This window comes from Drosophila takahashii, chromosome 3L, assembly GCF_030179915.1.
Source record: "Drosophila takahashii strain IR98-3 E-12201 chromosome 3L, DtakHiC1v2, whole genome shotgun sequence".
NCBI lineage: Eukaryota > Metazoa > Arthropoda > Insecta > Diptera > Drosophilidae > Drosophila > Drosophila takahashii.
The window spans coordinates 1,235,316-1,253,326 of record NC_091680.1 but is presented as its reverse complement, the minus strand read 5'-3'; the positions used below and the strand labels follow the sequence as shown (position 1 = coordinate 1,253,326).

The 18,011-nt window shown below is 35.5% G+C and overlaps 2 protein-coding genes across 2 annotated transcripts; both read left to right on the top strand.

The window, feature by feature from the left end:
* Positions 1–5,413: 5,413 nt before the first annotated feature.
* On the top strand, positions 5,414–6,015 carry LOC138912924 (uncharacterized). Its single transcript, XM_070214863.1, has 3 exons — positions 5,414–5,539; positions 5,602–5,724; positions 5,787–6,015. The coding sequence occupies exons 1-3, from the start codon at positions 5,458–5,460 to the stop codon at positions 5,909–5,911; spliced, it is 330 nt and encodes a 109-aa protein (XP_070070964.1). The 5' UTR covers positions 5,414–5,457; the 3' UTR covers positions 5,912–6,015.
* A 4,629-nt stretch (positions 6,016–10,644) lies between these two features.
* LOC108055349 (fibrinogen-like protein 1) lies at positions 10,645–11,724 on the top strand. Its single transcript, XM_017138660.3, has 2 exons — positions 10,645–11,466; positions 11,535–11,724. The coding sequence occupies exons 1-2, from the start codon at positions 10,778–10,780 to the stop codon at positions 11,665–11,667; spliced, it is 822 nt and encodes a 273-aa protein (XP_016994149.3). The 5' UTR covers positions 10,645–10,777; the 3' UTR covers positions 11,668–11,724.
* The last annotated feature ends 6,287 nt before the right edge of the window (positions 11,725–18,011 follow it).

The window sequence follows — 18,011 nt, the reverse complement described above, 5'->3', positions numbered from 1 at the left end:
ATAATTTTGTAAATTGAACGAACATTTCCAAAACTTAAAGGTTTTTCTTAAGGATTCCAAATTGTTAAAATCGTCTTACTTATGTAATTAACCCATTTTCGAGGGGATTTTTTTCAGAGTGCCCTGTCCAACGCCTTCGTTTTGGCCTGGCTCATATAAATTACACAATGCAGCCGCTGAAACCCAAAGCAGCAACAACATGAAAAGCCGCCACGACAACAACAACAACAAATCGAATGGCAGCGGACCGCAACCGCCGATGGAGGCAAGTGAAACCCTGTAAATGCAATGAAATGGTTTTCAACTTGTGCAATTTTTCAAAAGCAGAAACCGAAAAAAAAACAAAAGCTGCCGAAGACGAAAATTAAAGATCGCAAGTCCAGCCAAAAACAACAACAACGTCGGCATGGCAATAATATGGTTTTGATGTTTCAACAAGGTCAAAACAGCTGCCACACCCCCCGCCCTTTAACCCTCTAAAGCCGCCTCCACAATTCCAGAGCAAACAAAAGCCATAAACATAATGCGCCGCTTCACGCAATTTTTTCGACCCAAGGATCGCTACTCGGAGAGAAAAATATGTACTCAATAAATTAAAAAATATTTTTAAGCTTATAAATCTTGTAGGTAAATAATAATAATTTTTATATGGAAGAATATAATTCTGTAAAAATTGAAAATATCATTATATTTCAACATATAAGGGGTTTAAAGATCATTATTATTATATAGAAAAGTTTTCATATTTTCTAAAAAATTAAAAAAATATTTAAAAGTTTTATAAATTTTGTAGTGTACAGAAATGTTTTAGGTATTACCTTAAGTTTCTCTCAGTTTTGTTGAAGTTCGAAAGGTTTCGCCCTGACCATCGAAATGTATTTGGCCCTGCCTCTGTTCGTCTTGGTTATAAGAGTTAAGTTCGCTTCGCTGGTTCTTTTGATCCCGCGAGTCTTTCTCTTTGAACCTGAAGCGCCGGGTTCGCGGTTTTGGGATCGGAGTTCGGTGGAGAATGGATCGGGGTCTCAGGTACCGAGAGACCTTTGATTGGCAGTCTTTTGGCCCATCAGTGGATCGATTTGGCATGCTCGCGGGAGTTGCATCAGATGCAGATCGTGAAGTCCCAGGGGTCACAGGCAGTTTAAAGGCTATTAGTGGTAATGGTCAGAGATTTAAGGCAAGGGCTTGAGTTTGGGAACGTTTGGATCACTGGGGTTTCAAATAGCTAGCCATTAAAAATAAGCATTAAATATATTTTTAGCGCATTTGTTTTATTTTTAATGGTTTCAAAACATTATAATATAAAATATTATAGTTCTAATTTAAAATGTATTATTCTCAAATTATTGGCTAAATTATTAAGAAGCATCGAAAAAAATGTTTTCCAAAATTCTAACAAGTTTAGCAATTTTAAAAGATATCACGATTTATATTGTCAATCATAATTTACGATAAGAACTACTTTGATTTAAAATAAGTATCCAAACTTTTGCCATTTCTATCATTTTAATGCCATGGCATTGTATTTATGATTATATTTATCATAGGCTCCCTTATTTCGATTGCGATTACCGTAACCACCAAATTGAATGATTTTCCACCTAACTCAATCAATAAAACGGGAAACCCCCATGCCCGCCTGGGGGAAAAATGGATCAAAGGCCTGTTTGTATACGAATAAGTATCAAAATGTATATGTTTTATTGACTGCGGATGCAGTTCATAAACAATAAGCCGTAGTCTGCTATCCGGAGTCCACAGTCCGTCGTCCGCTGTCCGGAGTCCAAAAGAACAGTCGGTGATCCGTAGCCGCAATATGGCGCGCATCTGTTACATGTTACCATATTTTTTCCCAGCCGCCGATTCGAAAAGAGAATATCGTGTATTTATGAAATCAAACATAAGGTAGCCAGTCGATTGGTTCTATATCTTTCCCCTTTGCAGCTGCACATTTGGCACACATGACAGCGGAAATTTTCAGAAAAAAGGGGGGCGGCTGGGGCGGAAAACCACACACATGGCCCAGCACCCAAAAACAAAACCAAAAAAAAAAATCAAATGGGAAGATTTTTATGCATTTCCAGTTAAATCGGAAGTGGAAATCAAGATCCAGAAAGAAGGCAGATGAGCGTGCCGCGATTATCACGCTATTTCTGGAAGATCGGGGGGTTGCCCCAAATGGTACCCACATGTCACTCTTCTTCTTTTTGTTCCCTCAAAAGGGGGGCGGCAAGTGGGAGGGGTTGGGGGTGGCTGCTTTTCCCGACGAGCTGCTAATGATGCCAACGGGTTAAATTGTGTGTTGTCATCTATTTTCGAGGCCGACACAAATGTTGTGGATACACTCACCTAAGTGAAATCATTGAATATTTCATAATTATTATCTTTATATAAAGAATAAACTATAACCTAATTTTGAACGAAAAAAAAATTTTTTCCTTGACTAAAATTATATTTACTTAAAAAAAAATATTTTGTAATTAACAACGTATTAATTTTATTCTATGCACTGATCAAGATTATTTCAAATATTTATAGAATATCAAATATTTATAGAAATTTTCTTTAAGTAAATCATTATCGTTATAATTATAAATGAGATATCCACTTATAAAATAATTGAATAACATTTTTTCTGATTATGAAATTACATACTTCACAGTTTTTAAGGTCGACCTCATTTAAAATAATTAAAAGTTATTTAGAAAAGAGTACCTTAAAGTTCTCAAAAATTCCCAGACGACCAATGATGTTTTTTATTTACTCTTAAATTTTTTTTATAGTCCACCAAGTGTTGCCCAATATTTCAGCTTTGTTTATGGCTTCTTGATATAACCCGCGTGTCAAATATTTTATGATCACCCGATGGTCTACGAAATGGGCGTTCTCTTGGGGACACTTTCCCCCGGTGTTATGAGAGCTTTAAATTTAAACTGGCAGCGAGATTTTCGGGGGGCCTCTAAAACGCGGTGTTCGACATTTTCGGCTGCCCCGCCGCCAATTTTCGGGCATTCAAAATGCGTTTTGACACAAAATTGACATTTAACAAACTTGTTGGCCATGTTGAGGCAACTGTTTAGTGCAACGAGCCGCGACAAGTGCATAAAACACGCCCAAAACGACGACAAGTGCGTTGTCAATGTCTGTAGATGCCGCGCAAAATGCAAAAAAAAGAGAGAAAAAATGCAACAAAAAAGGAAAAATAAATAACAACGCCAAAATGGTCAGCAGCACTGGGCGAACAGTTGGCCACGATCCGTAGCGATCCACTGCGATCCATTCCGATCCGATCCGAACCGACCTGCCACCGCCATATAAAGCGGCATCTGGCGGCGCTGTCTCTGCTGACTCTATATGGCCATTCGACCGATATTTCAAAAATATATAAGCTGCGTTTCAAAATCATAAGGCACTAAGATCATTTTTTACCAGAGAAAATAATAAGACACAAATTTATATACAGATAAAAAGTAATATCTAAAAAAATATTAAATGATCTGTTTTTCAGGAATTGCTTCACCATTATAGAACTCATCAATTTTGCCACACTTTATAAAATATTAAAATATAATAATTATAATAATCAAGACTTGGACTAATGAGAACATTTTATAAAGAGTATTTAGTTGAATTTATAAAAATGTAGTTCTAAAATTGCGTCTACTAATAGTAAACTCTTTATAAATAAATGTTTGCTTTTATTATTTTATTATAAAATATCTTTATAAACACCTTTTTTAAACCGAAATAAAGGTATACAAAGAATCCGAAGATAGTAATATATGAGATATCAAAAATGAAAAACAAAACAGAAAAAATACATTATTACTGAACATTTTTAGGTAATTTAAATTATAATTAACCTTGTTTACACTTAATTATTAACATTCTATTTTTCTCTACTGAAATGCAAATGTTCACGAGAACGTGTTTAAAGCCAAAGCGTGAGCTTGCTTAAAGCGAATATGAGACCACGAAAATGCAATTAGTATAAAAGAGTTCAAAAACAAGTCAGTCGGCTAACATTCTTGAACGAATTCAACAAAGATGATCAGCCTCAGCTTCTTAAAGATCTTCCTGGTGGCAGCCATCCTGTCACTGATGCTTGGAAGCAGCTTTGGACAAACTCGTTAGTACAAACACACGTGAGGATCCCGAAAATCACTCTAAATAAATCTTATCTTTCTTTCAGCCTGTGGAAATAATGGCTATTGTGCACAAATCTCCGTTTCGTGTCGAGAGATTCCAGGAAACTGTGGAGCTGGAGAAAAATGCTGCCAGGATAGGCGCAGGGGATAGTTTCTTCAAAAATTATAAACTATCCATATGAGAAAGAACAGAAATGTTCAGAAAATGTATAAATGAAAAGAACACTTGTTCCTAGCAAAATATTTCAATATTTCAGTTGGTGCCTAAAACTTAAATTAATTTGTTTTTCACTGACAGGCATGGGTTTTATAAGTATTGCTATATATTATCACTATGGACGGCAGTCCATGTAGTGACGAAGCGCACCAGGAGAGTGTGCGAAGGCGACTACTATTATATAGCCGCAAAATTGAAAATCTGCTATAATAGTCCGATCGGAATGAGTATCACATACTTTATAGAGGAAGGAAGCAAAGTATGTCGATTTGTAAAAAATTACATGGTTGTTTCAGTAATGTACATTGGTAAATTAAACAAAGTACATAACATGTTTTGTTTATAATTCCTTTTAAAAAAAACATAGAATTATTTTGTGTACAGCGTTTGAAGGATAAACAGTTGTACTTTTTAAATGTCTTGACTGCCAAACAATCGAAGAATCCTTTTGCCAGTAAAATAGGTTCAAAATCGGCAAAAGGCGGCATTTTTGGCCAATTTGCATTATAATTTTCATTGCTTATCTATGAACATTCCAATTGAATTGAACACTAGCCAGTCGTGATATTTGAAGTCCAATTACTAAAAACTTAGAAAGATAATTTTAGAAATTCTAAGACAATTTAATAAACAGACTATGGAGGTTTTCGGATCCTTTCTATGGTAGCTATATAAGATTAAAAATTTTGTAAGAGTATATCGCAGTTCTGATATGTTACAAAATGAATATCCTCAGGAGTAAAAGATAAAATATCAGAAAACACCGAATATATAATTTTGCTCACTTTATTTTTTCGATTATTCCTATGGGAGCTTTCCCTCCGATAGCTTTAAAACCGAGGACGTGGTTGAATAGTATATGAGTTTATTAATATCCCACATATTTAGATTATTTGAATTATAATTTATGAATATTCCAAGTCCCGAAATTTAAGAAGAATGAATTGTTCCCTATTGAAATACAAGTGTCCAGGAAAGTACGTGTCAAAAACGAAAGCGTGAGTTTGCTTTAATTTAAATAGAGTCCACGAAAGTACACTAGGTATAAAAGTCTTTTAAACAGGTGAGTTGGGTAACTTTCTTACTACAGCTAAGATGATCGGCATCAGCTACATGAAGATCTTTCTGGTGGCAGCCATCCTGTCACTGATGCTTGGAAGCAGCTTTGGACAAGATGGTTAGTACAAACACACGTGAGGATCATAAAATCACTCTAATTCAATCTTATCGATCTTTCAGCCTGCGGAAAAACTGGCTATTGTACAAGGCAGTCCAATCCGTGTCCAACAATACCTGGAAACTGTGTTGGGAATGGGGAAAAATGCTGCCACGATTGGCGCAAGCTTCCCAATGTACAAGCTGGTTAGTACAAACACACGTGACGATCCTAAAATCACTCTAAATCAATCATATTAATCTTTCAGCCTGCGGATTTAATGGCTATTGTACAACGCTTTCCAATCCGTGTCCAACAATACCTGGAGGATGTGGTGGGAGGTATGGAGGAAAATGCTGCCGCGATTATCGCAGGTTTCCTGAACCACAATAAATTATCCATATGAGAAGGAAGAGAAATGTTTAGAAGTTGGAAAAATGAATAAAATAGCAAAATATTTCAATATTTCAGTTGGTGTCTGAAGATTTTTAAATTGATATCTTTGTCGTTTTATTTTGATTCTATTCTATGGTTGTTCGGTTTTTTTTCAAAATTTATTTGAAGTACTTAAATATTAAAAATAATGTATAATTATTATCCTCTTATTTCCCCATTAGTTCTTCGATCGTTCCTATAAAAACTTTTATCCTGACGGACAGACCGACGGACGGATGGATATAAATAGTCTATTGTCTATTGAGCTGATAAAAAATATATACTACTTCTGTAATTATTATGCCTTTTAGGATGCATTTTTTACCAAATATCAAGAAGAGGCAATTTGAACTATTCAATTGTCTTAAAACTGAAGAGTACATTTTTATTGATTCCAATTAAAATTCAAATGAGTATACAAAATTAAATAAGTCAGTCAGCTAACTTTCTTGGGCGAACTTAACAAAGATGACCTTGAATATCTTGCTGGTGACACCTCCTTGTTTGCTCATTAGTTTTTTCCTGTAGAATCCTGTTATCGCAAGTGATAGTTTCTTCAATAATTGCAAACTATACATATGAGAAAGAAAAGAAATGTTCATAAAATGTATAAATGAAAAGAAAATTGGTTCCTAGCAAGATATTTCAACTATTGGTGCCTGAAGCTTTCTAACTTGGCTTTCACTAACAGGGATTGTTTTATAGGTATTGCTACATATTATTATTCTAACAAGCAAGATACAAAATATATGCTAAAATTACATTCCTTTAATTTCCTATTAACTCTACGATCGTTCCTATTTCAGTTATTTTATAGAGTTTTCCGATTTTTTTACATAAATTATATTAGATTATTCGAATTTAAATCTATGAATATTCCATGTCTTGAAAATTAAAAAGAATGATCTTGTTTTTCCCTATTGAAATGCAAATGTCCAGGAAAGTTCGTGTCAAAACCGAAAGCGTGAGCTTGCTTTAAGCGAAATGATTAATACTATTAGTATAAAAGACTTTCAAACCAGGTCAGTTAGATAACTTTTTTGGGCGAATTCAGCAAAGATGATCGGCATCAGCTACTTGAAGATCTTCCTGGTGGCAGCTCTGCTGTCATTGATCCTTGGTACCAGCGATGGAACGAGTTAGTACAAACACACTCAAGAAACCAGTAATCACTCTAAATGTCTTATCAATCTTTCAGACTGCGGAAAATTGTTATACGGCACTTGTAAAAAGAAATCCGCACAGCCTTGTCGACAGAGAGCCGATTTAGGATTCTGCGATAGGGATCGTGAAAAGTGTTGCAGGGTGGAGGGCAAGTAATTCTTCAATAATTGCAAGCTATACATATGAGAAAGAACGGAAATGTTTATAAAATGTATAAATAAAAAGAACATTTGTTCGCTAGCATTTGGTATTTACTTATTTAAAAAAACATTATATTAAAAAAAATTAAAGGTAGGTCCTTAAAAAAAGGATCACGGATGCATGTGTTTTCTTTAGTACACTTAATTATTTGTCCTTTCAATCTGTATTAACATTTTTCTTTTAGTATAAACAGTGTGCATTTTGACAAATTAAGTGTCTTATGATTTTGAAACACACCTTACTACATATGTTCACTTTTTTCGATTTCTCGGCTTGCGTATTTGGCGAATTATTTCATTTCAGCCAGCTGGCGAGTCCATAAAATCATATAATTCCCGCAGCTGGCGTTGGAGGCCTTACACCTTTCACAATCTGACATAAACTTTCATATCCAGATGTACTTTCGGTTTTAGGGCAGCCAAATCAAGCAAGTGATTAAGTTGACAAAGATTGAGAAATAAATTCCAAAAATATTGATCAGAGTTATGTAATGTCTGGATATAGGGAAAATATATGTATTGCTTTTTTAAGGCTTTATTAAATCCTTAATTGTTGCATAAAAGCAGTTTAGAATATAATATACGACACTATAATTTTCAATTAGGCTTAGAGTTCCTGGAAGTCGAAAAGCGCCAATTTAAATCCTGTTTATCGCCTGTGATTAATCCCAGAACTCAGAACGGCATCCTCTCGCGATCTCGCATCCTGCAATCTCGGTTCCAAACATTTGCAGCGCATTAAGCTGATTAATTGAAGTCATCATGGACTGTGGCAGGCAGTGAGCAAGAAATTGTAGGCCGGAGACGCCGCCAGATTGCCACATAAATTCACTTAAGATTGCAACAAGCTCCGCCAATGGCAATTTGTAGACAGTGCCATCCACTGTGACTCTCTTTCGACTTGGAGTCTAACTTTGGATTGCATTGGATTAGATGCAACTCTAACTAGGGGACACTTGAGTTCTGCACTCGGGGTAAAAAGAAGATGCTTAAAAAAAGGACGATATGAATTAAAAAAATAACCTAATTCTGAAAAAAGTAAAAATTATTTTTTTAATTATTTTATTATATTTTAATACTATACAAACCGAATATAAAATTCAAGGAAATCGAAAGAAAATTTTATAAATTTGTTTAGTGAATTATTAAAAATATTTAGTTTTAAATTTTAAAAAATCCATGAAAGTCCTCAAAAATCCACAACAGGTTTTTTCTGTGTGTAAGCCAGCACACCATTCCTTGAAAATTATTTTAAAAAAATCTTAAACTTAGAATGATTTTCAAGCCAGTTCTAATTCATTAAAAATCATTGATAAAATACATCATAAATTTCTATATTAATTTTAAATTTCTATTTAATTTTTCCAAAAATCCTCAAAAAATGCATCGTTTTTTTCTGTGTGTAAGCCAGCACAGCACCCGGAAAGCAGCTGTGACAGACTGGCGGGGGAATGATTAAGCGAACATTTAGTGGCTGCTAATGAATGTGGTGCAGCTTCAGCAGCCAAGTTGCTGTGTTGCAGTTGCAATTGCAGGGGCAGCAAATGTCACACGCGATGTTCGGGGTCGCGAACTGCTGGAAGACGACAAACGGAGGCGTCTCTGCAGCCAATCAAGAATCCAATGGGGCTGGCTGGCTGGCTGATGTGGCAATGTGGAAATGGAGATGCCACAAACTTGCACAAATCGCACAGAAGAGAACTCATCATCAGCTGCATTTGACTTTGGCCGCAGACAAACTGCAATTGACTTGAGCACTGCCATCGCCTTCGCCGTCGCCCCTCCTTAAGTGCCGGCGCGTCATAATCCCACATGGTCTGGGTCTGGGTATCTGACTATCTGGGTATGGGTACGGGTCTGGCTTTGGATCCAGCCGAGTATCTATATCCATAGTTTCCATTTCCAGGCTGCCTCGCTGGGCATCCGAGTCTGCGGCGGTGTCTGCCGTTTGCCGTTGACTCGTCTGGAATGCAGATGTGTGCAGTTGCAGTTGGACAAACGGCCAATCATCTGGCTAGGCACTGAGAGAAATTTGTAGTTAAATAAGAAAAAAATAAAGAAACATGTAAATTTATATTTTCTATAAATAAAATTATATTTTCTAAAAATGGGATTGTTTAAAAATTTTTTGGCTGGGAGTGGTATTTAAAAATATAGATTTCTTTTAAAAAAACAACGTCTATCTCTGATAATCCCTGAGATATTGCTTCGTAATTTAATTTAAACATATTTTAAAAGAAATAATTTTAAAAATAAGTTTATATTTATAAATTTTTTTTAGTGCTCAACCCACTTGCTGCTCAAGAGTTTTATATCAACAACGCTAGGCATTCAGTCAAGGAGTCGTCATCCGAGCAGTCGTCCCCATTCCATTGGCGATTCACATGCTCATTCTCATTCTAAAGCCCCCTTCCAATTTCATTCCCATTCCACAATTTCACTTCCCACTTCCTTGGATGCAGATGATGCAGCTGCGAAATTTACCAGATTGTACAAATATTACTTCTTCACTTGAAGACTAATTAAATTTGAATTTTTGTATTAAACGAGCGGGTGAGCGAGTGGGCTGGCGATGATGATGGTGACTCAGGGGAGGTTGACTTATAGAGGACCACTCGAGCTCCGAACTCCGACGCAGCTGCAGATGTTATGCGAGATCCCAAGGAGAGACACACTTGCAGAGGCGTTTTGCCCGCAGACAACTTGGACTCCCTGGCTCCCTGCATTGCTGTTTGCTGTTTGCCGTTTTTCTGCATTGGATTTGGCTACATATATATGGCTATATAGCCCCGATCCCCCAACTCGATTCCCCCATCCTCCAGCGAGCTCACTTTGCCACTTGGCTGGTGGTCCAAGGCGTCTAAATTTATGGCTTAATTTGGCGCTCTTGTTAAATGCGTGTGTTTTTCCATGTTTGTGGGGGGCTGGTGGCTTTGTAGGTGGGCGTTACTGTCAAATTTTTGGACATTTTAAGTGTGTTGTTCTTGCGAGTGGGCAAATATTTTAACAGCCAAAGTGCAGTTGCTTAATTGCCAGAAGGATCGGGATAAAAGGGGGAAGATGCTTAAATTAGCATGAAGAATAAATAATAAAAAAATAATTATAGAAACTGAAAGGAACAACAGATTTTATATATTTCTATAGAGATTTTAACGTCCCAAAAATAAATGGTGCGTAAGTTTCAAACGTCAATTGATTAATAAATTTTAAGAATCTTAAAATAATTTTCTGAATTGTTATTCCCTGCGGTTTTAAATTTTTTCCTGATAAGATGAAAAAACTTTAATGACTCATTATATTCATAAGCTTGTTATATGTATTTGTATTATATATTATTTTTTTTTAGAAATAAGAGAACAGATTGTATACTGGAGGATTTGGATCGAAATAAATAATAACTTCCATATAAAAAAAATTTCAGTTCTCTTTTGACTGTAACATATGTCACATCGTCGACAAAATGAATTCGGTTTTTATTGTGATTTTTATGTGGCTTTTTCTGCGCGTGGAGTCCTCTGATCTCGATGAAAAAAAGTGTGAAGAATATTGTTTTGGCACCATAAAGCCTATTTTCGATTATTATAAAAATGCTGGTGATAATAACAAACAATTGTTAAGTGAAATCAAGTCCAAAAACGATCAAATCGAAGAGCAATTTAAACAAATGGAAGAGAAGGACAAGCTAATTGAGGAATTAAAAGATCTGCTTTTAAGAAGCACTTGTGCCATCGAAGGAAAACCAGGCATTGATGAATGGATTCCAATACAAAGACGATTCGATGGAAGTTTATTATTCAATCGAACCTGGAGTGAATACAAAAATGGTTTTGGCAACTGTCGCGGGGAGTTCTTCATCGGTTTGGAGAAGTTGCATAATTTGACCAGATCACGACAGTATCAACTTATGATCAACCTGAAAGATGTCAATGGATCTTCCAGTTGGGCTCTATACGATGACTTTAAAGTTGGCAACGAAAGTGAGGCATACTATCTGAAGTCTTTGGGTGAATATAGTGGAACAGCCGGAGATTCCCTCACGAGAAGCATTCCCATGAAATTCTCCACTTTGGATAGAGATAATGACACAGATCCTGACGAAAATTGCGCTAAGCGATTGGGTGGCTGGTGGTTTTATCACTGTGCTAAGAGGTATTTTCTATATTTTATCTTTTATAATTTATAAAACAATTTTATATAATATATTTTTTAAATTTCAGTTCGCTCAATGGAGTATATTATAAAAACGGAACCACACCCAATATAGATGGCATCTTTTGGTCATCTTGGAAAAGCAATTATTACACCATCTCCATGACCTTCACTGAAATGAAAATTAGAGCTAAACATTAAATAAAAATTTTCAATTAACTAATAAAAAAAAACTTGTTACAAGTAAATGCAATAATATTTGCTTTAATTTTTTGTATTTCTTATATTTTAATGTATTTTTTATTTATTATTATTTTGTTTGTATTTTTTATATATTTATTTATTTTCTATTTACATGAAAATATGTTCCAATGCCCCAAAAAAGGAGCTAGAGAAATCTCCCTCGATACACATGTGAATACACTTTATGGAGACACTGTAATCCGCTTGTCAGTTTGGCCGTGGTAAAAACATTTTCGCATATCGATCGATTTGCATAGAGTTTTAGAGCCGAAGGTAGGGTTCATTCGCAGCCGCGACTGTCTGGCTTTAGCGTCTATTTTGCGATTGGTAATCGAGGATTGTCCGAGATACTGGGTGAATGTCTTAACTTTGGTGGACAGAGAGACCAAAATGCGGGGGCGTTTTGTGGCCGAACCTTTTCTAATTGTCATGCGACGGGGCAGCTCCGGATGTCAACAATGTTCCAGCGATGTCGAGTTGTTCGATGTGCGTGCCTTGTAGTGGATACCCATAACCAGATGGTCTGCTATATAGCATATATTTTTCAGTGTCAGCTGGGCCTGATTTGAATGCGCGTTTGGTCGGGCTTTGGCCATTTTGGTGGGCCCATTGGCCCATTCGATTGCCGAGTTGGCCCGCAAACAAATCGGGCTGCAATTAAGTCAAACAAAAAAACAACCGCAACAAGACAACAACTTGATGTCTGATGTCTGAGCTTTAAAAATAGCCACTCCTTGTCTGTCTGTCTGTCATTCTGTTTTTTATTTTTATTTTTCCATAATTATAATTAGCCCCAGCCGGAAATCGGTCAGCCACTTGACGGCCTTTTACGGATTTGTCGCATAATTGAAATTTAATTTAGGTTAACAGGGGGCTGGGCAAAGGAAATTTTATAATTATTTAAAATAAAGAAAATGTTAAAAATAAACTAAATAAATTTGTAAATATTTAAGATATTATTATCTTTTTGGGGTTTTTGAATGGTTTTGAAATTACTTATCAATTAAATGTAAAATAAATGATTTACTTGCAACACTTAGCAAATAATTATAAAATATTAAAATTTAATTATATGAATATAAAAGAATTTTCAATTAAATATTTTCAATTTAAAATATTAATAACCATGTAATATTAACCGTTTAATTTTCTTGAGGGTATTTAAGTAAACTATTTTGCATACAAATAAACCTCGTTTCTAATTTATCATAGAGTGAAGTATAATTTTATAATGACTGATCTTTATAGATCTTAATTTTTATTTTACCAAAAACTAGTTCCAAGTGTTAAATATGTAAATTAAATATATTTTGTCGTCCAGTTCCTCTTAAAACCAAGTGTGTATGTGGGGTGTTGGGGGTGTGTGCCAACTCGTTTGTCGTGCCAAAAGGTGCAAAAGTTATGATTTATTCGATTCGAAAATAAAGATAACACTCAGTCGGGCTTTTCATGGGGGGGCAATAGGGGGCAACGTCGTGCTGACGCCAGCAGCGCTTTAAGTCTGGCACAATGGAGGTGACAAATCTTGGCCAGCCAGTTGGATTAGACACCTGCGGATTTCGAATTGCAACACCAGTAGAAGCAGGAAACTAGGATTGCCCAAACTCAAACGGTCATGGATGGATGAGATGCATCTTGAACAACGAACATCTTTGCATGAGAGTGTGAACACGGGTCCACAGAAAATCCAAACAATCTACATTATGTTTACAAGGGAAAAAATATTATACACTTTGACTTAAGAGATTATTATGTTAAAGTCATTCTAAAACATTTTTAACGTTTATTTAATGTGCGTTAAACGTGCTTTTAAAGACCTGACTAAGAATTTTCAATTAACCAAATTAATAACAAAAATAAATTATTACGAAATTGAGTAGTTAAAAAGTTAATCGAGCAATAACCACTTATGCTAAGTATTAAGATACAATCTAATGATTTTTTTATTGATCGTTTATAAGTATGCCATTTATATTTAGTGTACATAATAAATAATAATATTCTAAATATGATTGAGTGCTTGACTAAAAATGTCATTAAAATGGACTGCTTATAAAACTTGAATGATAAATTGCCATGCAAAATTAATTACTAATTGAACATTAATAATTTAATTCTAGATAATAAATAATGTAATATTCTACACATATGGCGAATAAATATGATATTTCATTAATGGTAAATTAATATATACAAAAAAAATAGATCAATGCTGATTTAATTATTTTAAAATAAATAAATATGTTCCTTTTTACATAAATAAATTTTACTAAATACTAAAAATTTTTAACAGAATTGATACTGCATTTCTTCAACTTTTCTTGGCCAAAGGAAAGTTCTTAGCATATTTCAGCATCTAACCCGACCGCTTTTTCTGTAAAATTCTTGACTTCCCGCATTAAGAGAAAGAATGATGAATTTCCATCAGCATAATTTCCTCGCTGGATGCTACGTGACCTCATACCGAAAAAAATCCAGGGACAATTGAATCTCGGTAGCCTGCGAGCAAATTATAGATGCTCCTTCTCCACTTTGTTGGGCAATTTGTGCACAGTCCAATCTCCAAGGGAGCTGCTAACCCAATCAAGCAAATTGATTGCACCGCTCGTTTCTAGGACACAAAACAAGGAGGCGTTCGCTCCCATGACCGTTCAAATCAAACAAATGCCTCAATTAAGTTTGTATAACCAAATTGAAGCGACACACGACCTGGACGTGCGTCAATTAGGCAAAAGGCTGCGATAGGATATAGAAAATGTGTGGGATATGTAGGACGGCTATGTCCATGGCGATATGGTGGTTGATCGGTTCCCCCGGCACACGCCCACTTTCCCGGGAGGCGGCCACGTGGCCGGGAATTTGTGCACTGAGTCAACAAGGCGTCGGCCTGGGATCGGACCTCATTATTCTGGGCACTGAAAAAAATAATTACCTCGAAAAAGTACTTTATAAGACTTAAGAACAGATTAGGTAAAAAATTCCTAATAATAAAAGTGGATATTAAAAATGTTATTTATAAGAAAGAAAAAATGTTTTATATTAACAATAATTAAATATGTTGTCTTTAATTTTTAAGAGAATTTTATTCTTATTAAAAATCCAAATATTATAATTGTTATTGCTAATTTTAAATGATATGTATAAGAAATGCTATAAATTTTTGTTTTTAATATTGCTTGAAATAAAGTCAAATCGAATGTTAACTGAATTGGAACCTTTGTAATCACCTCTAGGAGAGATGTTCTATAATTTTCAAGATTTTTTTTATAAATTTTAAATAATTTTTTAAATTAATAACACAGGAACACAAAATTAAACTTTGTGAAATTTCCACGAACCATTTCAAGTTTTCCATGATATTTGGGTGCTCCTGAGTAAAAGTCCCATACAAAATTATTTTCCATCACCTACAGGTTCCGCGGTATAGCTAAGAATACAAAAAACCGGTGTTGGTCGACATTTTGAATTACGTGGCCTATATAATTGGACTAACCTTTGTTATTTTCGGTAGGACCTACTCTCAATACATCACGGCATTCCTAAAAAATAGTCCCCATTGTGAACCATTGCCCATGTCTTTGGAATTCGACGCCAAAGTTGAAAATCCCAAAATTGTAGAGATTTTTCTGATGTAAAAACAATTCTGAGGATTAAATCTTGAATGGAAGTAATTTTAACTTTTCATTGTATCTATTGTTCATTGTATGCTTTAATTTCGGCTTAAAACGTTTTCATGAGAATATTTTTTATTGGATTTCTTATACTAATAAAACCGATTTTTTTATTTCATTATCTACTCCTAAATGTTGTCAAATTTTGAATAAGTCATGGCAACCTCTAGAAGTAAGAAACAAAAATACGTTCACTGAACATACATAGAAAAATGTAAATGTTTACTCCCATTCTGTAGGATGCCTTGACTTTTTTAAAATTTGACAACATTTAGGAGTAGATAATGAAATAAAAAAATCGGTTTTATTAGTATAAGAAATCCAATAAAAAATATTCTCATGAAAACGCTTTAAACCGAAATTAAAGCATACAATGAACAATAGATACAATGAAAAGTTAAAATTACTTCCATTCAAGATTTAATCCTCAGAATTGTTTTTACATCAGAAAAATCTCTACAATTTTGGGATTTTCAACTTTGGCGTCGAATTCCAAAGACATGGGCAATGGTTCACAATGGGGACTATTTTTTAGGAATGCCGTGATGTATTGAGAGTAGGTCCTACCGAAAATAACAAAGGTTAGTCCAATTATATAGGCCACGTAATTCAAAATGTCGACCAACACCGGTTTTTTGTATTCTTAGCTATACCGCGGAACCTGTAGGCGATGGAAAATAATTTTGTATGGGACTTTTACTCAGGATCACCCAAATATCATGGAAAACTTGAAATGGTTCGTGGAAATTTTTGGCTGTGTACCTGTGTAATTTACTATCTAATCTTGCTATAATTTATTTTGTTGAGTGTGACCTGTGCTCAGGTAAATGTTGAACGCAACGGGGAACGGAAACGAGCCAGCAGCTGCCTCGAATTCCTAAAGCCACGTGTCAGAAATGCACGTAGTTCCCCCAGCCCGTTTCCCTTTCCCCTATATACCCCTAAAAATATATATATATATATTTCCCGATTTTTTGCACTCCCTGAGCTCGTGTTGTGTCAGCGAACAAATGTCGCCAAGCGCTGCTTGACCCAATTGCCATGCTGGGGTCATGATAATTTCAGGAGCTTTGGCTTTTGTGTATTTCGTGATCGTGAGTCGAGTTCAGCTACGATTTTTTTCCAGGCTGAATCTGAATCCAAAGGCGCTCTTTCTGACGGTTGCAGTTTTTTTTTCTTGGGTTTTTTGCACGTGGTCTGGAGCCCCAAAGACAACAACTGCAATTCGATGGCAATTTCTGGCTCGTTTCGGTTTCCCATTTGCATAAAAATCAAAGTATAGAAATGCAATGTCTTCTGGCATGGATTTATGGCAGCGCCAAGGTGGGCGCCACACGAACGGAAAACGGAAAAATCAATAGGAAAATGTCTACACAGTGGAGCTCCCCATATATTATATTTTGGGGGTTGCATTTTCTCTCTCTCTGGGCTTTTTTATGCAAATCAATTCAAAATGGCCGCCTTCATGCGCCGTGAGAGCCGCCGGAAAATGCATTTTCAGAGAGATATAAAGTGTTGAACCCAAAGAGAGAGTGGAGAGTCTCCAAAAAGTCCTTCATGGGGGTTGCTGGGCTCCAAAACTCAGGGGTTGTTCCCTGGGAAAGCTGCGAAATCGATTTATGCGGACACCAGATGCAAGGAATTTCGTTGGCCCAGCTTTAAATGTTCGATGGTTTGATTGGGTCCCAAAATGGTAAATGGCATAGAAACTTGAGCTTTAACCACCTTGGCAGGATTTTTGTGGGAACTACGGGTATTTGGCACCAGATGCAGCGATTTCCGTTGGCTCAGAGGTAAAGACTCCCCTTTTAAATGGATTGGATTGGATTCTAGGTATTATCTACAACCTATTTTGGATACCAGATGCAAGGAACTTCGTTGGTTGATTTTAGGTTTTTCTCTTTAACCCCCTTAAAAATGTTTTGTTTTAGGAATCAGAATTATTAGGTACCATATGCAGCAATTTCAGTTGGTTAAGTTAAAAAAACCCCACTTTTGGTGGTGAAATTCAGAAATTCTATTTTTTATTATATTTCATTCACATTTCATTTTTAAGTAAAAGTAGATTACGATTACGCCAATAAACAAATTATAAATATTTTAAAAAATATGGATATATTAATGTTATCGATATTTTTGTTATATTTAAAATGGTTTATCGGATATCCAGATCCCCATTGTTTAATTTTGAGGTCTAAAATAGCTTTAGAATTTTTGATTGCGATTTAACAATACCCTTAAAACCCCCAATTGTTTGATTATATTACCAAACATTTTCTGATAAAACCCTCTATAATTCTCAGCTGCCACTAATGATTCGGAACCACCCATGTAAAGAACAATCTTAACCACTTGACAGCGAGGATGACGAGAAAAAAAGCTGAAAGGAAGGGATGGGGGCAAAAGCGATGCACACGTGACCTTTACAAAAGGAGACACGAGGCCGCATTCTGCTCATTAAGAGCGTCTGACAAGCGATTTTCGTGTTCCGATATGATCTTTGCAACATCCCAAAATCCTGGAATCGAAAACGCGGCCCTTCGCATGCTTTTACCACGCCTGAGATGAAATCCGCTAAGCTGACAACGCTGCACTAAATGCGTTAATCTTTCGTTTTTTCCCACCCCTAAA